We start from the raw sequence: 24866 nt of genomic DNA on the forward strand, positions 1-24866 counted from the left end.
TCAGGGGTCAGGAGCGTGTCAGCCCTGCTTCCACGACAGCACACGAGCAAACCCTCACGATCAGAGGACCTGCAGGACCCACCCACAAGCCCGGTCAGGCTCACACGGGACAAAATCAAACAGCAGCCTCACCGGTCACAGGCGCCCACGGGACAGCTCGGCTGTGCAGCAGACCCTCCCACCCGCACACACCTCAACTGGGGGGCAGTGCACGTGCGAATGTCTAAACTGTACGTGGGCACAACTGGGCTGGAAGGCGAGGAGCCAGGGCCGTTACAGTTGCAGTGCGGGCACAGGGTGCCTGGCCGCAGGAGGGAGCAGGGCTGAAACCCAGGTGGTCTGGCCCAGGGCACACCTGCCTATGGGAAGAAACACCCTTTTAAATTTGCACAAAGAACCATAACTTCAATAATCCAGACTCTGCATTTAAATTCAAGACCAGGAATATAAGGTCAAGTATATACATAAGGGTGAATCTTATGGTATGTGAATTGCATCTCAATCAAAAGCTATCAAAATATGTGTGTGTGTATGTGTGTATATATACACACACACACAGGTAAGTAAACCCTTATTCACAGCCAATGAAGAATGAAGAACACATGAAGAAGGGAGTATCAAAAATATTTTTAAATATTTAAAGGAATCATTTTAACTGCATTGTCCATATGAAAATTATGTATATATTATTAAATTCATTACAATTGCTTCTTTACTTCTAAAAATTCTACTTATTATTTTAAAATATGTACCCTAATCAGCCAACAAAAAGTCATCTATGTATCTTTGACTAACCTAGCCTGGCTTTCCCCATTAGCTCTTATTAGTTCAACTTGGTTCCATTTTGTTGAGCTTTTCAGTTAAAAGAAAGAGAAATATATAGTTTGCAAGAGCTGCAAGGTCCACAGATAAAACAAATCTAAATAACACACACAGTCCAAACTCCTTCTGGTCATCTGGTGATGGGATCCTCTATGATCTTGAATAAAAACTGTAAGTATAATTCATTCAATCATTCACCAAACAGACATTTATGGATTACCTACTATGCTCTAAATCCTGGGCCAATTTTCTTCGCACATCCTCAGCATATGATCCATTTTCGAATGTAACTCACGTTTTAGAACCAAGTCTGAATTACGACTGAATGACCACAGCAAGATAACAACAGAAATCGCTTTTCAGAACAACAGAATTTTGTGCCCTAAGAATGAGCTTGCTTTCGTACAAGAGTCTCAGCACCAGGCAGTCTCTGGCTCCCGGAACAGAGCCCCCTCCTGTTCAGCGGGGACGCCCCATGAGCAGCCAAGCCACCCTCCTACCTGTATGGTGGTGTTGCCTCCCTCCAGCAGGGCGATGGCCAGCAGAATGCTTTCATGGAACACCCGGTCGCTGGACGCGTTCATGATGAGGTCGATGACCAGATTGGAGGCCCCCTCCTTGTCAAGGTGGCACTGAACCTCAGCCAGGCTCATCTCACCCCTGCTCATGGAGCTGGACGTGGAACCTGCCCCTAGGAAGACGGAATATTGCTCTCATCAACCACAATCAGAGAAGCTAACGTTTACTGCTTACTTACCGAGTACTAACACTTTATGCACTGCACACTTTAATAAGACTGTCTCTATGAACCTCTTAACAAGCCCACAAGGAAGGTACTGATTACTGGCACAGAGATGAAGTCCCTTATCCAAGGTCACCCAGCGCAGCTTGTAAGTAACAGAGGTGGAACTTGAATGCTGGCAGATAAGATGAAGGAAGAATAATACATTTCGGGCAAGAGACCTAAAGCCATTCAGTCAAGACTCTCCCTCACATTAAAACACAATGACCTGGGGCAGAATTATTAAGAACTGACCTGAGTTTGAAACAAACCAAACTTAACACTTAGAACTTAAACACTCTTAAGAAGCATAGTCTATAATGATCACGTCAGTCCTCTTTCTAAGAAACCCACCCTAGCCCCAAACTCACCCTTTCACCTAATTTGTATCTGTTCATTCATTCATTTAATAAATATTGACTCAGTGCTTGGCATGGAGCCAAGAGCTTGGGGCGAACCAAACAAACTTTGCTTCCTCACCGAGCTTCAGATGAGAAGAATATACTTAGGAAGAGATGGCCTGTGCCTTTTAGTGGAACAGATTCCAACTAAGTTTAGAAAGGGCCTATTTAAGAACTTACATTATTATTGGCAAAACCCAAAATATTAATGTTCATGGGAAAATGGGGTCATCAATTTAAAAAAAAAAAAAAAAAAACAGAAAAGCATCTCTTCGTCCCTCCCCACAGAGCTCAATTCAAATGCTACCTCCTTGACACTGCTTGTCCTTGACTTTCTAGAATCTGCTGCATTTATACCACAAGGTAGGTAGACACTGGGGGTCTACTGCTTAAAGCAGCTAAGGTCTGTTTCCAGGGTGCTCTGGGAGCAGATCCACTTCACATTTTCATGTGGCGAGAAGCCCCAGATCCCTCCCCAGAGGTTGCCAGAATTAATTTATTAAGCATCAAGGATTTCTGTGCCACCAGCAGAACCCACCAAGGACCAGAAGGGCTCAAGAGGCATCACCATAGACCAGGAATCAGGCAACACACCGTTTGTGTTTCGAGCACAGAACTACTGGCCCCTCTTAAAACCAACACCATCACCCACAGTTGAATTCAAATTTTTTGAAGCTTTTACATGTAATTGTGCTTATGATGTTTTGGGACACCTTCCAGGATGTGTTTTCAAGCAATTCTTTACAGGGTTTTTTGGTTTTTGGTGTTTTTTTTTTTGCATAAACCTCCCTAAGACTTTGGGGAGGTACAAAGCATAGGCATTAGAATTAGATTTAATTAATTGAAAGCAGCTTTAAATTACAGACCAGTCACTAACGAGCTACCCTTTCCTCTGTTCAACAGGGATGACAGCGGTGCCTACCAGCAGTGGGTAACTCGAGGAGAAAAGAAGATAAAGAAGGCAAAACGCTTGGGAAAGCCCTTGGCCCAGTAAGTGTATAATAAATGGTGGCTTTCACCTTCCTCCTGCCAACAGCATTTTATGCGAAAACACGAGTCCTCGTGACCACGAGAAAACGTGCCAGAAAGCCAGGTTCATTGAGTCATTCAAGTATCACCAAGAGGGCCGCTGCATGAGAGAGAGGGGCAAAAGGCTTAGCCAACATCTAACTGCAGGGAAACATTTTTAGACACCAATTTGATGGTAGACCAAAGACAAAACAAGTTGCTAAAATAATACACTTGCAATCCAAACGCATCTGTTAAAAGAGTTTCAACCTGCTAAGCAGAAACACACAGCTCTCGTGTGGCACTCTCAATTCACACGTGAAGCTAATTAGCACGCTACGCGGCCTACCTCCGCCCCCAGGCTTGCCGGGTGCTCCTGGTGACAGCGGGCCATTGCCAAAGCTGGTAAGGCTCTCTCTTCTTCCCGAAGGTCTGATGTTTCCATAGTAACGGTTGACCAAAATCTGCCTGAGGGCCTCACCCTTAATTCAAACAGGATAATGAAATCAGGTTCTGCATTTAATGCATGACTGAGCAACTAATAATAAAACACACACACACACACACACACACACACACACACACACACACAGAGGTACTCAGTTATAATTGGCTCAGTCTCAGTGAAAAAATAAATTATTAATAAGAGCATTTGGAAACTCTAAGGTTAACTTCTTCAATATTTTCTCGGGAAACCAGATCATAAAAAAGCATCAATCTAAAATATTAAATACCTGAAAGTACTCTCTCCCACAGTGATAAAGACAGAACGTTAATCTGGAAGGGGAACTAACAGTAACAAAAACAAACAAGACAAAAAAGTCTCCTCAGGATAAGCCAATAAAATTTAGACAAATTGAAAAATTTACAGGTCATCTTTCATACAGCAATAAGAAAATGCTACTCCAACCACAGGATTTATTCCCAAGGTCCGAAGAAAATCTTAATATATCAGAGTAATAAGGTAAACAAAATAATAAGCTGAAAGTAAGCCTCTCTTACAGAAAGTCGGTGGGCCAAATGATGTAGAAAAAAATAATGCTACAGAACATAAATTACTGGCAGATACCAGATACGTCAAATCAAGAAATAAGCAGCATGGATACAAAGACGTTTGGGATTTGCTTTGAAATAATATAGGGGGAGGGACCGGTGGGTATAAATGAGCTGAGAGTCACTGAAGCTGAGTTACGAAATGAGGGTTCTCAGAGCTCTTCAAAATATGTATTTTGGATATTTTTTAAACATTTCCATGATAAAACTTTAAAAAATATATAAATATCAAAGGAATCCTGGGCCAGGGATATAACATCTCTTTCCCACAATTCCAACCAAAAACAAACCAAAATACCCAACAACAACAACAAAAAACCACTTTGATTTATTCTCAAATACTACGCACACTGGCAAAGCAGCCCAAAGCAGTAGGATTTATTCTCAGCTCTACTCCACGATGTGCAGTCTTGCTAAGGGACTCCCAGACCACCTCCCCGTCTGGAAGTTTCTACCAGTTAAAGGCTCTGTGGATTTTCCCTGGACTCTTTCCCAGGGACAAAGTAGGAAGTCCTGGAGTTCCTCTGGCATGTCACTGAGAGAGGTAAGTGAGAAGTCTAGCAGAGACAAGAGGTGTTGCAACACAGCAGGTCTCTAAAATAGAGACTCAAGAGTTCTTTTGAAGAGACCTGCAACTGTAACACGAGTCAGTAGAACTTAAAGTGATTTGTTAACAGGCTCCAAGAATAGGTCTGGAGACTTCAAGGAGGGTGTTTGCAAAACAAGACAGGAGGGAGAAGAGTGTCCTGAGGGTGATGGGGAGGCAAGGGGCCCCCTGAGGGAGGCAGGACCAGGCAAGAAGGACAGAGGCAGAAAACTTGGTTAGTTCAATTGTCGAAATGCTGTGAGGTCCCATGGCTGCACAGCCCGGCTTTTCTCCTTTAAGTTCATGCCGCTGGTCAGACTCCAGGGGAAAATGGGGAAACGGGGTAAACAGGAAAGAGAGAGGAGCTGGGAGGCAGCCCTGATTTTTAAATGAAAGTTCAGAACGAAAAAAATAATCTCAATTTTCCTCTCTCCATTCTATCCACACGTACGTCTCTCATTACAGTTAAGCAAAGGAGAATGTCTGTGATTAGGACATGAAACTCATTTCGTACCTCGATCACCAGCAAATTCAAGATTCCGAGAGTGCTTTCAATGGGGAAGCTATTTGTGACCTTTAAAAATACTTTCAAAATAAACTGTTTTCAGTATAATATGCTTTAATGGCTTAGAAAACCACATTTTGGTATAAAGATACAGCTTTGCACCAGTACAAACATATCAACACTCTCCAAAGCAGTCATGGAGAGCATGGTGACTTTAAAAGGCTGACTTCATAAGAGAAACACAAATTTCAAAGGGACGGTCAAGAAAGTCTACTAAGAAAAGGGAGAAAGACAGGATTTCCTCCACTTTGCATATAACAGTATCTTACATACCATGTCTCTTTGTCAACACAATGATGTATCTACTTGATTTTCTTTCAAAAGATACAGACTCTGAGTTCCCACAACAGAAATGGTTGGCAGGAAACCACCCCAATTTTCTACGAGATCCTCTGGGGCACCACAAGAACGCTGTTGGACAGGTAAATGGCTGGGCTGAGACCTGCAAGCTGCAGCCGCAGAGAACAGCCAATGTCACCACTGTGGCAAGAATCTGGAAGACCACAGGGTCGAATGCTCAAAGGCAGGGTGGCTGTCACCAGCCAACAAACACATATCTTTAAGGAAGACTCAACCAGAGCCTTCACACTAAGATTCCACCTACGACCGGAGTGACTCACTCAGATTTTCCACTCCTCGGGCTTTTGAGGGTCTCATCAGCAAAACCCTGGTCAGTGTACAATCAAGAAAGCAGGGGGCAGACACGTGAGCATATGCCATCTGGAAACACGTGGACTCCAAGAACAGGAACTTCACATTTACACAGCCTGGATGCCAGACTGAAGTTACAAAGGGGTCTCACGTTACCATTTTGCCTCTCCTTCCGCAGACAAACCCTAGCGGTTACCATAGCAACTGATACATCAAATGGTACATTTTCCCCCGTGAGAGAATATCATAAAATGCGTTCATTATGGAAAACACACACACGCTTCACCCCACAAACTTTTAATTTTTTCCCTCTTAATTATAAGGTTTGGGGCACATATGTACCACATCTTCTCGCCACAAAAAATAAATTTTAAGGCAAGGGGAAAAAAAGAGGACATGTGGGATTTGCTGTTCGTTTGTTTTTCTTTTTTTCTCCAAATAAGATGAAATTTGTTCCCTTTCTGAAAGAATAAAGACTGAAAATTTTAGGTAAAAAAAAAGGGGGGGGGACAGAAAAAGAAAATGGATAAGCATAATTAAAAGTGATGCAAATCCCTAGTGTGAAAACTTAGGTTCAAGCAAAATTCTGGCTTTTGAGCTCGTGGTTTCATTTAGGAAAAATTAAAGTCTGCAGAGAAAAGCCTTCCTAATCATCTTGATATAAATTACTCAACAGGACTAAGCTGTTCACAGCGTACTGGGCTGAGAAAGCTGATTGCAGAGAAGGAAAAAAAATGGCACTTCCCAAATAACATCATGTCTCCGATATTAGACCACGCAGCCTTTTTCAAAAAGAATACTAGCTTTCCCCCAGAAGTTTATACCTACTGTATGCAAACAAATATCAGATGTTTGGTAAGAAATTCCACACACATGATTACCTAAGACTGAGAAAAGACAAAGGGAAAGAGTTTCATTTGCAGTTAAGTGTCAGGTGAAAACAGTGAAAAAGGCAGGTCAGCGATGTGGAGTCAAGAAATCAAGCTCCTGCCTTGCAAGTCAGTTCAAACGAGTTTCGCTCTGTCAATTAAACTCGTGGCTAATGAACTGTATGGGAATACAGCCCAGCGTTGAACACGGCACTAAGAGTTAAGATCGCAAAGGAGAGAAAAAGTGACCTTTGGGCTCCCAGGTTCCAGCCACTTAAAAATCAGGTGCTTCAGGAAAGATCACCCTCTCACATGAGCAGGGAGCCTCTCACACCTGAGTCAGCACTAAGGCAGCACCTTGATTTAAAAATACCTTCCTTTACCTACTCTGGTTGTCAAATCACTGCTGCGTCTCAGTCTGCAAGGCAACCGCCATCACTAATATCCCTTCTCAGAGTCCAGCTGCCATGCTACGTGCTTCAAGGGCACAGCTCTGGAGAACAGTCATGAGGGATGGAGACTATTGACCCCATTTTACAGCAGGAGACACTGAGGTTAAATAATGGGCCCAAATCACACAGTGAGGGCCTGGCAAAGGCAGGCTTGAACCGGTTTCTAATTCTGAAGCTCATGCCCTGGGGCACATCCAACTTAGGGCACAAGGGACTACTGTGTGCCTTTACCAGCTACTTCTAAGTTCCAAGACAATTCTTGAAGGACAGACAAGTATGGAAAAAACTGGAATGCAAGGTGTCTTTGATCAACGAACGGCAAGAGACACTGGAAGCTGGCAGGAAAGGGCTGAATGCCAACTTCCTAGAAGAGCTTCTTTGCTTCTAGTCTGAGAAAGCACAGTCACAAGGAAAAGGAAAGGACTTGAGATGTGATGGGACTGGGCAGGGACTAAAAGCACGTGAGCAGAACAAAGGTGCCACAGGCACCCACTCATCTCAGGCAAACATTCTCCAGGACACTGGTGTAAACAATTTCAGGGCAGTATTCGCCACAACGGCTCGTTTCCTAATCCTGTGACTTGGGTAAGGTACCCAAGCTCTCTGAGTTTCAGTTTCCTAAGCTGTGAAATGGGGCAGAAGGCTGTGCCCCTGGGTCATGTCAGCATTTATAAATATTTACATGCTAACACACGTAAACATCTTAGCATAGTGATGGGCATAGGACAAGCACCCCAGAAAACCAGGATATCTGGTATTTTCCACATACGGGTAACATGCAATCAGTGGTCAGCAAGCTAACAAAGTACGTAGGCTTCTAGGAAATGGTTTAGCAATGCATAATCTGCACCTTACAGTATCTACCCTTTGGCCTAGAAACTCCCTTTCTATGAATCTATCCACATATGCACACACTTGTTCATGTCCTTGCCGAAGGAAAGTACTCGTTAATTTCTGGAACTTCAGGCAGCTACCTCTCAAAGACTGTCAGAGACAATGCTCAGATATATTAAATGACAAAAGCAGGGAACAAAAGTTGTATGCTTGGAAGAACTCCAATGACAATGAAAGTGTATGCGTGTGTGCTGGTGCACATTCTCATGTGTGCAAAAAGGGGGACAGAAGAAAATATGAAGTTGCAGCTTTCATAGCTAGGTAGTGTAATTATGAACATTTTTTCCATTACACTTTTGTTGTTTATTATACATTACCCATAATGATCATCACTTACTTATATGAAAAAAAAAAAAAACCCACAATTTTTTTAAGGCTACATTTAAGGAAAAAGTCACTGCAGGAAAAAAAAGAGAGGATGTGAGAAGCTGACTTGGTCATTATTTGGAGACTGGCTGGGTGCAGTGCGTGAGCAGGTAGTCTACAGGCAGAATCATCAGTTAGTCTCATTTCTATAAACGGCTGTGATTGGTCCTGAGCCAATTAATGCTTAACACTGACATGAACGAAAACTGTCCGTCTTCACGGCACAGCGTGTGGCTGTGGGCGCTGTTGGAGTCATCAGCTCCCAGCACCCAGGACTACGTACCCTTTTATGGTCCTCCAGTTGCCTCAGGGGTGGACTCGGTTCGAGCTCCTGCTAAGCAGGCAGAAATTCCATTTAAGTACGTACGACACCAGGGAGACACTCCCATCTTCAGGATCAGTCACAAATAAAACACACAGAGCGCGCGTACACAGCGAAGACTGACACAGAGGAGCACAGGCCTGTGCGTGGTTTTCCCCAGACACACAGCAACGCTCCGTTACTTTGGATACCGCTTAACAACGGGCCCATCCCCCCGACCCTGGGGCACTGTTTAAAATGAGCAGGCACGTGACCAATAATTTTGGCCGATGTTATTTTTTGCACAGATTATGAAAAGGAACTTCAATAATGAAAAGGAACCCAAAAGGGGTTATCATGCAACACTCAACCGGGCAGGTCCTTACATGACTCATACATGCATTACCGCCCCGCACATGAATGAGGACACCATCACATACACTTCCGAGCAGACACATACACGAGACCTCAGCTCTCCCCAGCCCACCAACGCATGGCATTCTAATCAAGGCTACTGATGCTGAAGAGCTCTGATTAGAAGATTAGAGAATGATCATTACAAAGCATCCCCGCTGGAACTTGGCTATTTGATAACCTGTTTCGTTTCTAAGATCTCCTTTCAGATAAAGCACACTTCATTTTAGCTTTGACTCTTGTGATTCTAGAACAGTTTCTGAAAGTAAATTTTGATCCTGGGAAATATGCCTCCCCAAAAAGCTTCTCGATAACTTTAGATGCCTTAATTAATTCTAGTCCCTCATTTAGCAAGCGGAGTTAGTGACAGGAAGAACAGAAACACTGCACTGTGAAACCACTACTCTATCAGCAGCTTCACCAAAACTATACACGAATACCCAGAGCTTCAAATTCACTCAACTCTGCGCAGGACCCAGAGTTCTATTTCGTGTAACAGCAGAAAGGTCTGGACACTCCAGTGATTCTCAGCTGATCCTTTCAGGACACAGATGAATGGTTTTGCATGAAAACCTTCAGTCTTGCGCCCTCACCTGCAGGACACTGTGGTTTAAGCTCCAGCTCTTCAGAACTTTCTACACCAAGAGTCACTTGATTACAGTAATGATCAGGTCCCAGGCAGGCTAGAGACTTCCCTCCTGCACCTCTCCATCAGCAGGACAGATGCTTCATCACGACAACGCACACACTCAACCGGGAACACTGATAGGCACCCGTATTTGCTGGCGCCGCAAATACAGGTGAGTAACACACACCTCGGTGGAGTTCTCAGAATCCGGAGCTTGGGGCAGCTAGTCGGGAGCAAAACAAAGCATGTTAGTCACAGCACGTGCACGTCATGGGCCACAAAGAATTCCAGAGACCAACACTCAAGGACAAAACATGGAGGGCTAGATCACCAATGAGGTGACCAGGCTGCCGCACCCACTGAAGGGGGCTTCAGCCCTCAAAGGCAGGAGATACCCCCCGTTTTGAACTGAATTGAATGTGGTTGTGCCGAGAGAGACAACTGGCCTGAGATGGGAAAACAGATTTAAATTAAGGAGAGAAAGAAGTCCACCACTGATCAAGAAGGAAATATGTCTTTACAAAAAAAAAAAAAAAAAAAAGATGTCCAAGAAACAACTACTGCACATCTACGTTTTGTTTGCCCACAGAAAAGAAAAGTGATACAGCACATCCCTGCAGAGGCTCAGGGAGGGGAGAAGTGGGTGGGGGATGACAACAGGGCCTCAGGTGCAGTCCCCGCCCCAGAGGCCCGAAAAACGTGCAAGGTCTGCACCACCACTCGCCCGTGACAAGCCTCTCCTGTGAGCTCGCGTGTCCTCCCGGGCCTCTCCTTTCCCCACATCCCGGCCCTGCACAGAGGGTAAGACCCAAGGCTCTGGGTTAGGGACTGAAAAAGCCTCCCTAGTCCAGCAGCTCTGGGAGGAGAAAGGGAAGGCTCCTGGCTGCAGGGCTACGTGGCTGGTTAATCGTCTCTCCACTCACTTCCCTCGGGACTCCAGGGACTGGGTTCCCCGACCCCACCCCTGCCATACCACGTAGACACCCACACCTCTGACTCTGCCTCGATTTCACGACATCCAACCCACGTGTGAGAGCAGATGATGGCCCTGAGGGAAACGAAAGGCAACTGTGACGGTGCACGTGGTGGCTAAAAAGTCCACGGCTCCACGTGAAGGTAGCGCCATGAATCTGCCCATCAAAGGGCATGTGCTCGGACCAGGGACTGGTGTCAGATGTAACCGCCAGACCCCACCCCGGGCCGCCCTGGACCAAAGTCACACACCAGGCATGGCTGGCTGGTTCAGGGTGCAGTCTGGGGCCATGGAACGAAGCCAAGGCTCACACTGCAACTGAGTGACCCTGGCCTCCTTCCGCAGGGCTCCAGCAACACGGCACACCTCTCCGGAGGCCCAAGTGTGGCTGTCGGGTGTGACCCAGAGCAGCTGCTGAACGCACGGGGGTGGGGGTGGGCGCTGTGACATTTGTTGGGGTCTCAACCCAGCTCAACACTTGATACCCCTTTCATGGTTTGATCCCCAAGATGGAAAAAAATGCTCTTAATATAAGACTGTTATTATGTAACCTATTGATCTCTTTTTTTTTTTTATTTGCCAACAGGTAAAATGAAGTAAAGATACAAGGGATCTCTTTAAGCACAACGATTAATCTACAAAGGACAAGAGGCATATGTGGAGGGTTGCTCACTTGATTCTGGGCAGAACTTTCAGACAGGAGTGCAACTCCACTAGCCTCAGGGAGAAAATTTCCCTCCGATGTGTTTAGCTTCCTTTTGGGGTAAGGAGGCACAGAGTGGTAGAAACGACTTGAGTGTGGCAAGGAAAATAAAAGCAGAGCTCAGGCCTGTGTGTTTTCCAGATAAATAATATCACGATCCAAGAATGCATGCTTTAGGCTGAAGAATTAAAACTGTGCAAACATTCATGCCATCTGCCCTTAGTGCAGAAAGGACACATAAGAGAAAGTAGCATTAAAGCAACTTCACATGCATTTTAGAGCAGTCAGAGATACAGATGGGACAAAGTGCTCTCTTTTATAATTTGCTCTGGCCACTTTCCACCAACACATCCTTTATACTGATTCTGTATGATCCAAACAAAAGGATTACAGGCAAAGATTGACTGTAGGAACCTACAGAGCTACCCTCTTACTCCCTTGCCAGTCAAAATAAAAGTTAAAGAAGAAGATGGAATGGAACTAGTGCGTCTTTTAAAAATTCTCATGTGAGATCTTTGCCCAAAAAAGCATCTTTGTGCTTAAAGAGATCCCCTGTATCTTTGCTTCATTTTACCTGTTGGCAAATAGAAAGAAAAAAAAAAAGAGAGAAATCTTTAGGTTATATAATAATAGTATTATATTAAGGGCAATTACATTAAGAACATTTCAGAAAGTTCACAGGTAGTATTTAGCTATTTCTTAAGCACTCGGTGATCAGTGGTTTCTGATGCATTTGATGACTGTACTGACACTTTATTGTCTCCCTCAATTGCTGTCATGTTGGTTTTCGTCTAATTTTTAAAACAAAAATTACAATTAATGACCCTTTTCCCTAGAACATTACGGGAAGACTTTTGAGACAACAGAAAATTTTTTGCTGCTTCAGGAATCACTATTTAAGCATAAGGACAATTTTTTAAACACTATTCATTCATGAAACAACGGAAAAACCAAAAGTAATGGACAGGTATCATGGGACCGTGGCTCATGCAGGCACTGGTGCTCTGTGTGACCCTCAGCCAGTCACTGGACCTCTCTGGGCTTCTACCTCCTGACCTGTAGTTCAAGGAGACTGGAACAGTTATTATTCAGGAGTCCTTTCCAGCTAAAACATTAAGTAATGCGTGGTATGTTTTCAGTAAACTTCATTTTGTAATATCTAACAGGCAAGTTCCCTAAATAATACAACCCAATAGGACATAAAACAATTCCAGGCATGGAAGAGGCCAAACCAAACCTGGCATATAATTTGGTAAAATAACCAACGGCCTTTACTAGCACTTCCTCCTATGAGGATTTCAGCTGTACTTCCAGGAGTATAGGCTCTTTTATGGCAGTAAGCCACAATTCTGAAAAAGAGAAGCGTATTAATAGGCTATATGAGTTCAAATCAGATAACAGCTACATAAATACAATATATAGTATCCAAAGCAAAAGATAACTTTGGTAAATGAATGAATTGATTCTCTCAGCACATTTTTATTATCAAAGCAACTTTTTTTTTTTTTTTTTTTTTTTTTACATGAAAGGTCATCCTCACTGACCACATAGTAAGGGAGACTGTTTGGAGAAAATGAATATGTCTGCATTTCCCAGGTCTTCTCTTCCAAAACCTCATCCCGTGATCAGTCACTGCATTCAGACGCCGACACCTCCAGCCCAGGTGATGTCTCCCCAAAGCAAAGGTGACTGGCGAGGATCTGACGCTGCCTGGTTGTGAACTTGGAAACCAACTATTGCCCTCTATCGCCTCTGTATTTCTTCTTGGATCTTAAGCCTTCCCAGCGCTTGCAGACAAGGTCAACAAAATCAAACTGTATAGAAAAAAGATCTCGAGTGGCTGGCTTTGAAACAGAAATTCAAAATGAATCTCAAGTCACAGATTCCCAAGTGTCCTTCCCAGATGAGGCCACGAATCAAGTCACCGTATCCACGGCACTTGAGTGGTAACTAGATTCATGCAGATAAGATGCTGAAACACTCACTGTCTATACATAATGTACCTAACATTTTATCCAGGGATGAATTTCTATTACAAGTGAAGGAAATTATAGTTTGCCATTCTTAAATTTAAAAAACCTTACATTTCCTAGGGTTCCTATTTGTGGTGTGTGTACAAAAGCACACACTTACATCCATACATACTATATATACATACGTTTCATGTGTGCCTATTACAGGCCAACACAGAGCACAGCCACGTAAACACCCTCTTTCCGGCTGTCATCAACATGAGTCCTTCTACCCCTGGGCTTCTAGAATTTTCTTTTGAAATTAGATGTCTCCTTCCATGGACCACCCTTAGCAGAGGTTGAATACAGTTCAAGAAATGAAACTGTGTTACAGATCTAATTATCAGCACAGTAAAGAGAATGTATAATCTCCAATCCCCTGAATCAGCCTTGGGTTCCTTTTCACCCACTCCATCACAGAGAAGGGAAAAAATAAACACACAAACAGCGAAAGGGCTTGCAAATAAGTTTGCTGGGCCCTGGCCTTCGTAAGCCTTTGAAAACCCACATTAAGAAAACAGAACGCTCAAAAGAAAACTGAGCTAAAATAGAAGTTACCTAGCATTTTAGCAAGACAATTTTAAATCTTCTCACTTGCTAACACTATGCCCCTTACTAATCGCATTTGTTTTAAGAAACAAAGTAAAAAATAAACATTATTTAGTTCCAATGACGCAGTTTCACCTATATTTCGTAAAACAAGTTCATCAGAACTGAACCCAAAAGTGAAATTCATTTTTAAAAAACGCATTCTGACTTGACTCAATTATACAACTTCAGGCATTATGGAATCATCTCAGCATTAAAAAAAAAAAAAAAAGAGAGAGAGAGAAAGAAAGAGAAAGAAAAAACTTCCCCAGATTCTGCAATAGCTTCTGTATGCTCCGAGTTGGGCTCTCTTGCTCTATGGTTGCCAGTGTCTAACAGTAAACAGCCCCGCTGCATTTATTGGCAATTACTGCTGAAGGTCACACATCAGCAGTGAGCCTAAATTCCAGGAAAAAAAGACGCTCTTATGTAACTGCTGCCTGAATGTTGGCAGGTGCCCAACCCAGCAGTTCACAGCAATGTAAAAAAGTAGGACACCTCCACCCGGGTTGGACGTCATGAGAACGCCCCCTGAAGGTGAAATTGAATAATTCCTGTGTTTCTCTTCTCTGTGTTCTCCCCAGTGAATTTCCCTGGCAGTGGCCTTCTTTGCTTGCCGAAGCGGCTCTTGGTGGCAGAAGCTGAGGATTCAATTTATAGGCAGATACAGGCAGGCTGCAGCCGCCCTAACAAGTGGGAACGCCAATTCCACTTGCTTTTTGGTTGCAGTGCAAGAACCTGAGGTTGCCAGATGCCACTCATGGCTCTGCAGAGCTCAGGGTTCCAAGTGCCAGGGATTCAATGGGGATCATATCTCAAACAGGAAGAAATGCAGCACATCCACTGAGCTACAGCACACACTTTCTAAACACGCCCTTCCTTTCCAAAGATGCACACATGAAAATGAGGTGGGTTACTGTTCTGCCCCTGGCCTCGGCCTGGAGCTTGAGGGCTTTATCAAAATCATCCCTTTGGCCCAGAAACTTACAGTTTAGAAAAGTGACTAACAGGCTCACCTGCCAGTGGTCCTCGAGGTGTGACCTGACCTCCTAAGGTGTTACCTGACCTCCCTGCTCAGGTACAAAGTCCCTAAATTACATGTTCTCATGACCCCAAGTACTTCACCTTCCTACATTTCTCATGGTTGATGGCTGTCATTTAACACTAATCTGGACCACTGCCTGTCGCCCCCACAGAACATAAACTCCACTGTGTTTATGGCAGACCCTGTGCCTATTTCGGGCACCACGGGATGCAACTCCCTGGCCAAGTGTCTGGGATGGAACAGGCACTCAGGTATTAATCATATAAATGAATGTCTCAAGCATCAATCGGTATCTGTTTAAAGCCAAGAGTGGGGAGCTGAGGGAACTCTCTGGGCTTGATAGAAACATTCTGGGGTTGATTTGTGTGTGTCCATAGGTAACAATTCATCAAGGCACAAACTTGAGAATAAGCTGAACAGACACTAATGCATGTACCTCCCTATGCCTCTCCCCTCATCTGTCCTCTTCCTGCCCTCTAAGGAAAAGGTAGGATCAAGGGGTAAGGATGGAGACCATGACCAGGAGGCTCTTCCTGGTTTCAAATGAAGTTCTACTCCAGAAGATAGTCGGGAAGGCCCACACCATGTGCTTTTCTTGGAGGGACTCTGACTCCGTCCTCACTTCACCCTCCTTTCTCAGAGCACAGACAGAGACTCAGAAGATGCTGTGCTTTTTTTCCAAGCCATTCACTGCACATCCTCTGTCACAATGCCCAAGAGGCCTGTGTCACCGAAGAGCAGTGGTCTTTCCCCAATCCAGGGATCACGGCTCTCCAGATATGTCATGCCCTGGCTCAGGGGCTATTCCCCAGCACATTTCAAGTTTGAAGCATCGGTCTGCAATTTATGTGGGAGGCCTTGCCTGCATGGTGGGCCAGCGTGAACTCTCATTAAGTTTCTTAATGGAGTTTCTGCAGAACTCCAGCTGTGGGCTGCTGGTTTCCACCCGCACACACGGACAAAAGGCTTGGTGAGGGAGAAACCTCAGGAGCTGCGGCTGTTTCCAGAATAGCCATGGATGATAACGGCCAATCAGGCATCTCTGCTCAGACGGCCAGATCTGACGGCCTGGGGACAGTGCTGGTATCCCAAAGGCTCCGATGGTTGCCAGGGGTAACAACGGAGAGGGGATCCACAGTTGCTTCCTCGGGGAATTTTCAAAGAATCCAAGTGGCTGCCAGAACATTCTTCTTTTATAAACAGACAGTATTCTATTTCCTAGCGTGTAATTATAAACACACCTGCTCCAACTGTGGAATCTTTCCATAAGCGAGCAATGAACTCCCAGCCAGGAGACCCAAGTTCTATCTTGAGCAGGCAAACACATCAAATGATTACTATGGTGCAAAACAGTATATTAATAACACTGCAGACTCCGATTAGGGAAGGTTTTCCTTTCCTGACTTAATTTGTTCTTAAGCGAATAGAAACTCAACCTCAATATTTCAGAGGAAAAATTCAAATCAGAGAGGCATTTACAACTCTAGGTAGAAATAAGAGTATCGAAGGGTCCCAGCATGAAAATTCAGCATTAGATGTTGGCATACAAATAACCCGGAAGAGAGAAGACTAGACAGGAAGTAACAAAAATCACTGTATTCTAAGTGGTTAAACCCCTGTACAAACTTTTCTTTTTCTCGCCTTCTATTCATCCCAGAGAAGCATGGCCTCCTCACCTGTTCACGTCGATCGATTTAAGGAGAAGTCTGCACTTACAGGATCTACCGTGGTTGAACAGTAAGTGCTCCAGGCCGGCAGCTGAGCCAATAGTGCTAGTTCTGCTTTACCCGCTATCTAGCTGTATGAGCTAAGACTACTCAACCTCTCTGAGCTCCATTCCTGAGGGAACTGGACCAAATTCATAACCACTCACGTTGCTTTCAGTTTTAAGTCTGTGATTCAAACTCTCCTTAGTTATATCTGCACCATCTCTTAGTACTTCTGAGATTACACTGGTAGATATTAGAGCAGGCATCATGTTCTATGGTAGTTCTATCCTACCAAAATAAGATATTAATCATTCTACCAAAGAACAGATACCTAAAGGGGTAGGCAAGAAAATTAATTTGTAAAAGTCAGATAAATATTTTTCCGATTTGCTTCAATATGCTAAGCTATTAAACTCCCTCAATTATATACATTAATTCCCCCCATTAATCCTTTCTATTATCATTTACCAAACTTGTACCACATCCTACAGATATGGCAAGAAATGCTGAAAAATATTCCTAGGAGAGAAAATATTTAAGACACTCTCAAATCCCAAACAGAATGGCCACTCATCAGTCTCTCCAGGGTAATTCTGGGTACGTGAAACTAATTTGATACGTAAGTATAGAAACCATGGGATGACATTTCAATTTCTTGGCATCTAGGTGGTTTTCCTAGAAGAGAAGCCAGCGATTTTGTACATTCATAATCCCACCGCAAGCCAGCAGCTGGAAAGTCTTGACTAGCCCTGTGGAATTCGCACTGTACTTTGACAAGATTTTATATGACCCCTCACACGTAACACTTTCCAACATGCAGACCAAGAGAGCAGCGGTTTGGTTTTCCTTTGACTACTTCCAAACTATATCGGCGTGCTTATTTCCTTTTTGCAAGGGTGCTTCACATACGGACAGAAAAGCTCCTCATGGTAATATCAACACTGAGTTTCAGAGAGATGTTATTAGCCAGGGTCAACCACAAATTCAGTTGAGATTTCAGACAGTGAATGATTGAAATCTTATCACAGTTTAGAAAATCTCTATCCAGACTCAGATGGGATCTCCAAGGACACATGGCAAACAAACTCATGGGAAATGCTAACACAGACACGAAGGACTTGACTCACTCCCAGGGCACGCTACGCCAAGTCAGATACTAGACACTGCAGAGACTAGGGGACAGATCACAGAGTTCACAGGAAGAGGGTCATGGAAACATCACCATGGGACACTTAAAAAAAAAAAATGAAATTAGGACCTCAGCATTATCCAATTCATCAATGGAAATTAGCTGGAAAAGAAAAAAAGGGGGGAGAAAGAGAAGAAAATGTTAGAAAAGGAAGTACAATTGAGCTAAGTGTTAGAAACTTTGTCACTGCATTCTTATCGCTGACTCAGGTTGAAGCATCGTTAGAACGTGACCATCTTAAGAGGTGCGGGCATTCTGGACACAACCGCGCCTCACCCTGACATCTCTGTTCTGCAGTGTGCTACTCTGGAACAGAACGGGCAGGGTGCTACCACTCTTTGTTCACATGCCAGGTTTCAAACCTCACAGGTCACTGAACCAAGAACCCAAAACAGTACCTCTGCACTCTCTTGTGGAGAGAACTCTTGAACTGAGCTGGGAGCAAGGGCAAGTTCCCCAGTCAAGAACCATGTCCTTTCTGAAGAGGATGGGAAGGAGTAGGGCCAAAGGCTAACTTCTGGTCAACTCGGCTTGGGAGAAAATCCTTTCTCTGGACTCATTTTACCATTCAGTGGGGGAGGGGGGAGTCTGGGGTCCAGACAATCACTGGGCTAAATCAGATCTAGCTGCAATTTAAGCCAGTAGTAAGGCCAACATACGCCAAGCCCAGAAGCTCCAAATCCTGATACTGTTGATGACTAAAGAGAACAGATTCCCCCAAGGTGACGAGTGCCTACCCAAGTGACATCAGTGCCAAGTAAATGATTTTTTAGAACGAAGTAGAAGAAAAAGAAAAAAACAAGGGCATTAATCACAATTATACTTGTTTAATAATAGATGGATGATGCTCAAATGATTTTTATTATGTTTCATTAATATTCAGTGCAATTTGCACATTTAAACTTGTATTAGAAACACTGGTAGCTGAACGTGTGAATAGTTTATTCACCTAGAGAAAAGCAGCACTAGTAATGGGACTGAGAATTTGTATGAAACGAAAACCCTGATGTTATTTGAGGTCAAAAACCCTCTAGCAGCACAACAGTTACTACTACTTAGAAGAAAACAATGGATATTAAACAGAGATAGCCTTTCATGTTAATTGTTGGCCTCTGAATTTCTTTCCAAGGCTCTTTGACTAATACCTTAAAAGCAGCTTAATAAAAATCCTGTAGTAGGTAACAGAGTAGCCAATATATAAAATAACTATGCTTTCTTTTCAAGCAGGGTCTAGGGGCTTGAAGACGTTCTATGAGTTATAGAGAGATTCAGGTTAAATTTGAGAGATGTTCAGCTATGGGAGGTTACTTTTTGTTTAAACATGGTTAAATATGTAGACTAAAAGCAGAGTTTACTCGGCATTGCACACACAGAATGGTTGCAAAGTCCTGATTTTCAAGTTTCTTAACTCTGAACACATTGGATAGGAAGACCCAAGAAGCACATGAAAATGTATTCCATTGTTATTTTGGTGATCCTTTCTAACTTTCCTTTATTTTATATTTACCACTCTCTGGTAAATAGTACTGGGTCTTTGCATTTTGGAGCCACAGTAGTAAAAGATGATTTCTTTGATTCCTATATGATCATGATTAAATCTTGTCTGCCCAGCCCCTACCTTCCCATCATATAACACAGTTCTTGGACAGGCACGTCTTAGGCAATGGACCAAGACAAGTGGACTAACCAACAGTGTCTCACAGATCTGACTTAGGGCCTGACCCTAACTCCAGGTGATGCCAGAGCCCAGTGGACCAGACCTGATGACCATGGAGACTCAGGAGAGGGCAAGGAGACAGAATAACCCTGGAAGTCCCGGGAGGATGTTGGTCACGGGACAAGTTCCACTTAAGAGGCAACGGATAGGAAAAGTGGCCGAGAGGACAGAAATGGCATTCACACTTGCCCTTGTGTCCTGAGCGCCCAGTGCAAAGAACAGCTCATTTATTTTATTGAGTAACGCCCACTGGTTTGCTTAAGAAAGGTTAGTTCTTTGGCTCTGGGTTCCTTCCACCCTTGAAAGAGTTGGCCTGTCCCATATGTCACGCTTCTTTAGTCAAACGGGACAGCCCATAAACCATCAGAGGCATTTTCCGAAAGCCTTAGTGAAACAGGACAAAGTTGGTACCAACAACCAAACGGGAAGAAACAGAAATGATTTCACGCCCCCCAGCCCCTTTGAAAGAGAATGGTTAAGGGGCGTTTTCCAGCAGTCAGAGCCTGGGGCCAGACGCTTGGCACGTACGTGCTGTCGTTCCGGAGCTGCTGACTAGCACGGGTTTCTAGAATGTCTTCCTTGGTTGCATAGCATTTCCCGTACTTGCTTATAGTATTTTCACTTTCACCAAGGGGGATGAGACAGCTCCAACCAGACGGGGAAAAAATGTCATCCTGCCTCCAAGCCTCTATCTGCTGGGCTGTGACTAATTTCTTCACCAGCTGAGAAAGGATTTGAGCGACAGCCTAAGAACCACTTCTCAGCTCCAGTGACTCTTTCATAGTGACCTCCACCTACTGTCCTCTTGAAGCCCTGGCTCTGTCACTCTCCATGAGCTTTCTCACAGGCAGTGGTACAACATCTCAGATCCACTGTTTCTCTGCTGACACTACTGGACAGCAAAAGGCAGCAGGAAAGCACACCTCCTGCACTACCCTGAAGACCCCGTGGTATATTTTTCTGCCAAGCAACAGACACTCAACCAACTCCTACAACTTCTACTTTCCATGTGATAAAAAGGAAACTTAAGAGAAATGAAAGTATAATCACAATTTGCCAAACTCACTGCAGCAGAGACACAAAATTTACCTTAAGTACCTTGGGTATGGAAAGAAACAGATATTCTCAAGAAGAGAAAACTGGGGTCTCCGCATTTTAAAATCAAGTTTTCTGCCCTGAGGGTGCAAATATATTCACAGCTGGTGAAGGCCCCTTTGGTGGATTTTATCTTATTTTGGAGAGTGAACTTCTGTAACTAGAACGTCTGTAACTAGAACCATATTTTTTAAACATTCCTGAAATCTCACCTTAAGAAAACTAAAGATCTTGTGGAATAAATGGTTATTATTTACTTATAAGTGTTTTTCTCTACTGTCCCTGCCTCCCTTTTTGAGGGCAAGACCTTCCCAGGTGTCTACACAGGTGCTGTGCAGACTGGTCATCTCATTACTTCCCACTTCTACCAGACTTCTTTGCTTTTATATTTATAATCTCTTTTTCTGGTGGGTTTCTGCCACAAAATTCCTCCTGAGTTATAAACACTTATTTTCTAATTAAGCAACATTTATTCGAGTTTTAATTTACACATTGTACAAATTTACAGTGATGTTTAAAAGTCTTGGGTTTGGGGGCAGTGGACAAATATACACTGCAAAAAGGACTGCATACCTTTCTGTTCTTTTTTTTCTTATCCAAAGACTCTCACATGTTAAATCGCTCTAATATTAATGATAGATATCGCTTAGGTTAGAAAGCAAGATTCCGACAGACATTTATACTTGCAAAAATCCGGCTGTGGCCATCCCATAAGGAAGGCTGTGATTTAATTATCAAGGCTTCTTCACAGAGGTGAATAAACGCGTTACTGTGTATTTGATAAGTCAATGATACCAGCACACGTACCTACCAGGAAAATGCTGACAAAAGGGGCTTGAAGACAATTAATGAACATTATTACCTTTAAATGAAGACTGGTGAGATTTAAACTCAGGCCCATGCTTTTTTGCTGGGGGCAGAAAGGAAGAGCAATGGGGCTGTTTTTAGCCCACCTGGACCAAAATCAGGGGTGGGAGGGCTGTTCTCTGTACATCATTGCTCACTGCATGTGCTAAGAAGTCTCATGTCCCAGGGATGGTCCATTTCCCAATCTCAATTAGAAAAGGTGACATGTTTTTCCGTCTTCATTCCAGTTAGAACTGGAGGTGGTTTCTTCGTACACTGGAAGGATTGTGCAACATCGCACCAGAAAGAAGCAAGTAAACCCACAGGTATGCTTAGCTGGGACCTAAACTTCAGGAACACACACCTTGATACACAAGAGGCATTTGCGTTCTCATCGGGAATTTAAAGAAAAAAATCATGTTGTTACTATTTTTCTGAGTATAGACTGTTCAGCAAGCAGCCTATAAGAAATGACTAAGCATATATGATTTTAAGGAGACAGTCATATGATTCAGCTACCTTTAGGGTAAGATAAATAGCTTAAAAAAAAAAAAAGTTAACCCCCCTCAGTCAATATGCCTAAACTAAGGTGGATTTCTAACCTCTCCCACTCCGCTTCCATTTACTGGCAAAACCTAGTTTTCACATGAAAATAAAATGCAGTACCTTTTCTCCATAGCCTCTATCTTTGGTCATCATTTCTCTGAGGGTCTGTAGGACCTTAATGCAGAGTTTCTCCTCATTTTCCTCTAGCAGCTGCTTAGTGTGCTTTATTAACCTGAATGAAGGGCAAAACCATGGATTACATCCCTGAAATGATCTTGAAATTAAAAAAAAAAAAACAAACCCTTGACAATCGACTTCTTGTAACTAGTCAGTTGATAAATATTTACCAAGGGTTCCCAGGTTAAACAGGCTTCTGGGCATTCCCTGCACTAACAGCCAGTTGGTGTCTCAATGGCGACCCCTGCTGGTGGATAACAGCAAACAGGCTCGTTGGCCAGGGCTCTGCCACACACAGTGGAGAGATTACAGGGAAGGGAGACAGAGGCTCCCTCAAACCTGCTTGTTTGTGAAGTGCGGCTATTTACCCACTGAGGATCGTCAGTAATGTGGACAAAACATGCCAGCAGTGCAAAAAAAAAAAAAAAAAAAGCCTCAGTAGCACGATGGCTGCGGCAAACACACTGTTCTCTTTATCCAGTCTTATTCTTTGAGGGGCCCAGAAAAATAAGAAACCCGGAGGCACAGCCCATTCTCAAGCTGAACAACCAACCAACCTTACGGTGAAAATGAGATGGAGATTTCTGGCCACGGAACCAGCTGTCTGTTCTAGGCACAAACTAAGAAACTACAAAGCTGCTGGGAGAAAACTGTGAGGACTTGGTAGGTCTGAGCTTTGTAAGGGCACAAGGGCCATGGCTTTTCGTGTCTGTCTGGTGGCCCACGGTGGGTGCCCTGTCCACACCTGCTGAATGGAAGATGAATGAACGGGCACGCAGTTCAAAGGAGAAATTCTCACCAAAACAACAGTGTCCGTAAGTAGGCCTGAACCTAGACACTTGCTTTGGGAAGGTCAGGACCGATCCCTAGCACCGGACCTTGCACTCATCAAAGTCCAAAACCAGGCCAGCCCCTCCTCCTTCAGGAACCCGTGCTGCGTCTGGCCAGCGGGATTCTGCCCCTGAGCACCGCAGAGAGAGGGGCTGCTTACTTGCAGATGAAACCACCACTTTCACACTTTCTTCGGGCGTCTGTGTTCTCCGGGAAAAGCAACTCAGGCCTGTGGAGGACGTCCACCAGCACAGATAACTCGGCCTGCACCAGGGGCCTGAGACGGTCCTCCAGGGCCGAGACGATGTCCTGGAACGGAAGCACAGCCTTGGTGAGCAGCTCGGGCCGGAGCTGACTGCAAGAGGGTGAGAACATTCATTTCTGACCTAAAGCACGACCACAGACGAGGCTGGCTTAGAGTGACCTGAGCACCGTCCGGTATTTGCCTCAAATTATTAGATGCTGCCCATCAGGTACCCTGAAGCATTAGGCCCTGACATAGAAAACAAAGTCATAACAAGTCATCATTCCCACCCACCCTGTGAGATGGTCCTTACGCTACTCAAGGGGTCATTCCACATATTTTGAAATACGATGCAAAAAGTACATTCAACAACATGGAAAGGTGTCTACAATATGAGTGTAAAAAATGGTCAAACGATAGTATGGACTATACGATCTGCTTTTTATAAACAACATTAATATCTAAAGGATACGCAGCAAACATTATTAAAACATCATTAGTGGTTTTCTCTGGGTGACGGGATCACGGGTTGTTTCTAGTTTTCTTTTACATATTGGTACTTGTGAGTATTGTCAAATTATTTCCAATGAGCATGAATTATTCGTATAGTAAAAAGTCATATAAAAATGAGAACACAAATGAATGAACATGCTGTATCAACATGCTAAATACATGTACCCTGATAGCATGATGGTCTTCAAATGCAAAACACATAGCTGTAGGAAAGGAAAACAGAGAGAAGTTGAAAGAGCAGCGAAACCAACACAACAAACACCATATAAAGGCAAATGGCAGAAAACAGATGAGAAATTATCTTCAAAAGATGCTAACGTCTGCTGTCCGGCTTGCTAACTCAGAACCAAGCCTTTAGCATGCTGGCTACAAGGGCAGAACACAGTGCACTGGATAGGATAGGCAGCCTCTGTTAACCAAGGAAATCTGCGTGGAAAAGTCCACCGCAATTGCATGCGTCTCAACTGGGGACTCAAATTTCAGAGGCCCCAAATTCGTGAAACATTGAGTGATCTTTTATCTAGAAACTAAAACTTGTCAACACAATTTTACTTCATCTTACATGTAATAAAATCTGTTATCGTTCAATAATATTCAGGATGCATTAAAGAATGCACGAAGGAATCAAACTATTTCGGGGGGGGGGGCATTTTCCTAAAAAGATTGTAAGAGTACAATGCAACATCCCTTAGTTCAGACTGACTTCCACACCACCATCAAAGAGAAGGTCACTCTGGCAAGATTCTCTGAGGATGTCGGCAGTTTCCCTAACAGTCTCCTCTGGGAAAGCACCCAGTTTCCTCCTCTTCAATGGTTACTGGTCCTAACTCCGGCAAAATGTTACTTGTCTCCAGCATCTGCACGAGATCGAAGGAGTCCTTCAGCAT

General features: G+C 43.8%; 1 protein-coding gene across 1 annotated transcript in view; it reads right to left on the bottom strand.

The window, feature by feature from the left end:
- The window catches only part of ITPR1 (inositol 1,4,5-trisphosphate receptor type 1), a 314399-nt gene that overhangs the window by 101885 nt on the left and 187648 nt on the right, over nucleotides 1-24866 (bottom strand). Inside the window, exons 38-44 of the mRNA XM_057706415.1 lie at nucleotides 23383-23531; nucleotides 22335-22446; nucleotides 18080-18112; nucleotides 9979-10014; nucleotides 8732-8782; nucleotides 3362-3494; nucleotides 1323-1513 (exon numbers count right to left, since the gene is read on the bottom strand). Of these exons, the coding sequence (XP_057562398.1) occupies nucleotides 1323-1513; nucleotides 3362-3494; nucleotides 8732-8782; nucleotides 9979-10014; nucleotides 18080-18112; nucleotides 22335-22446; nucleotides 23383-23531 (705 nt within the window). The remainder of the gene's footprint in view (nucleotides 1-1322; nucleotides 1514-3361; nucleotides 3495-8731; nucleotides 8783-9978; nucleotides 10015-18079; nucleotides 18113-22334; nucleotides 22447-23382; nucleotides 23532-24866) is intronic.

This window comes from Hippopotamus amphibius, chromosome 13 (assembly GCF_030028045.1).
Source record: "Hippopotamus amphibius kiboko isolate mHipAmp2 chromosome 13, mHipAmp2.hap2, whole genome shotgun sequence".
Classification (NCBI taxonomy): Eukaryota; Metazoa; Chordata; class Mammalia; order Artiodactyla; family Hippopotamidae; genus Hippopotamus; species Hippopotamus amphibius.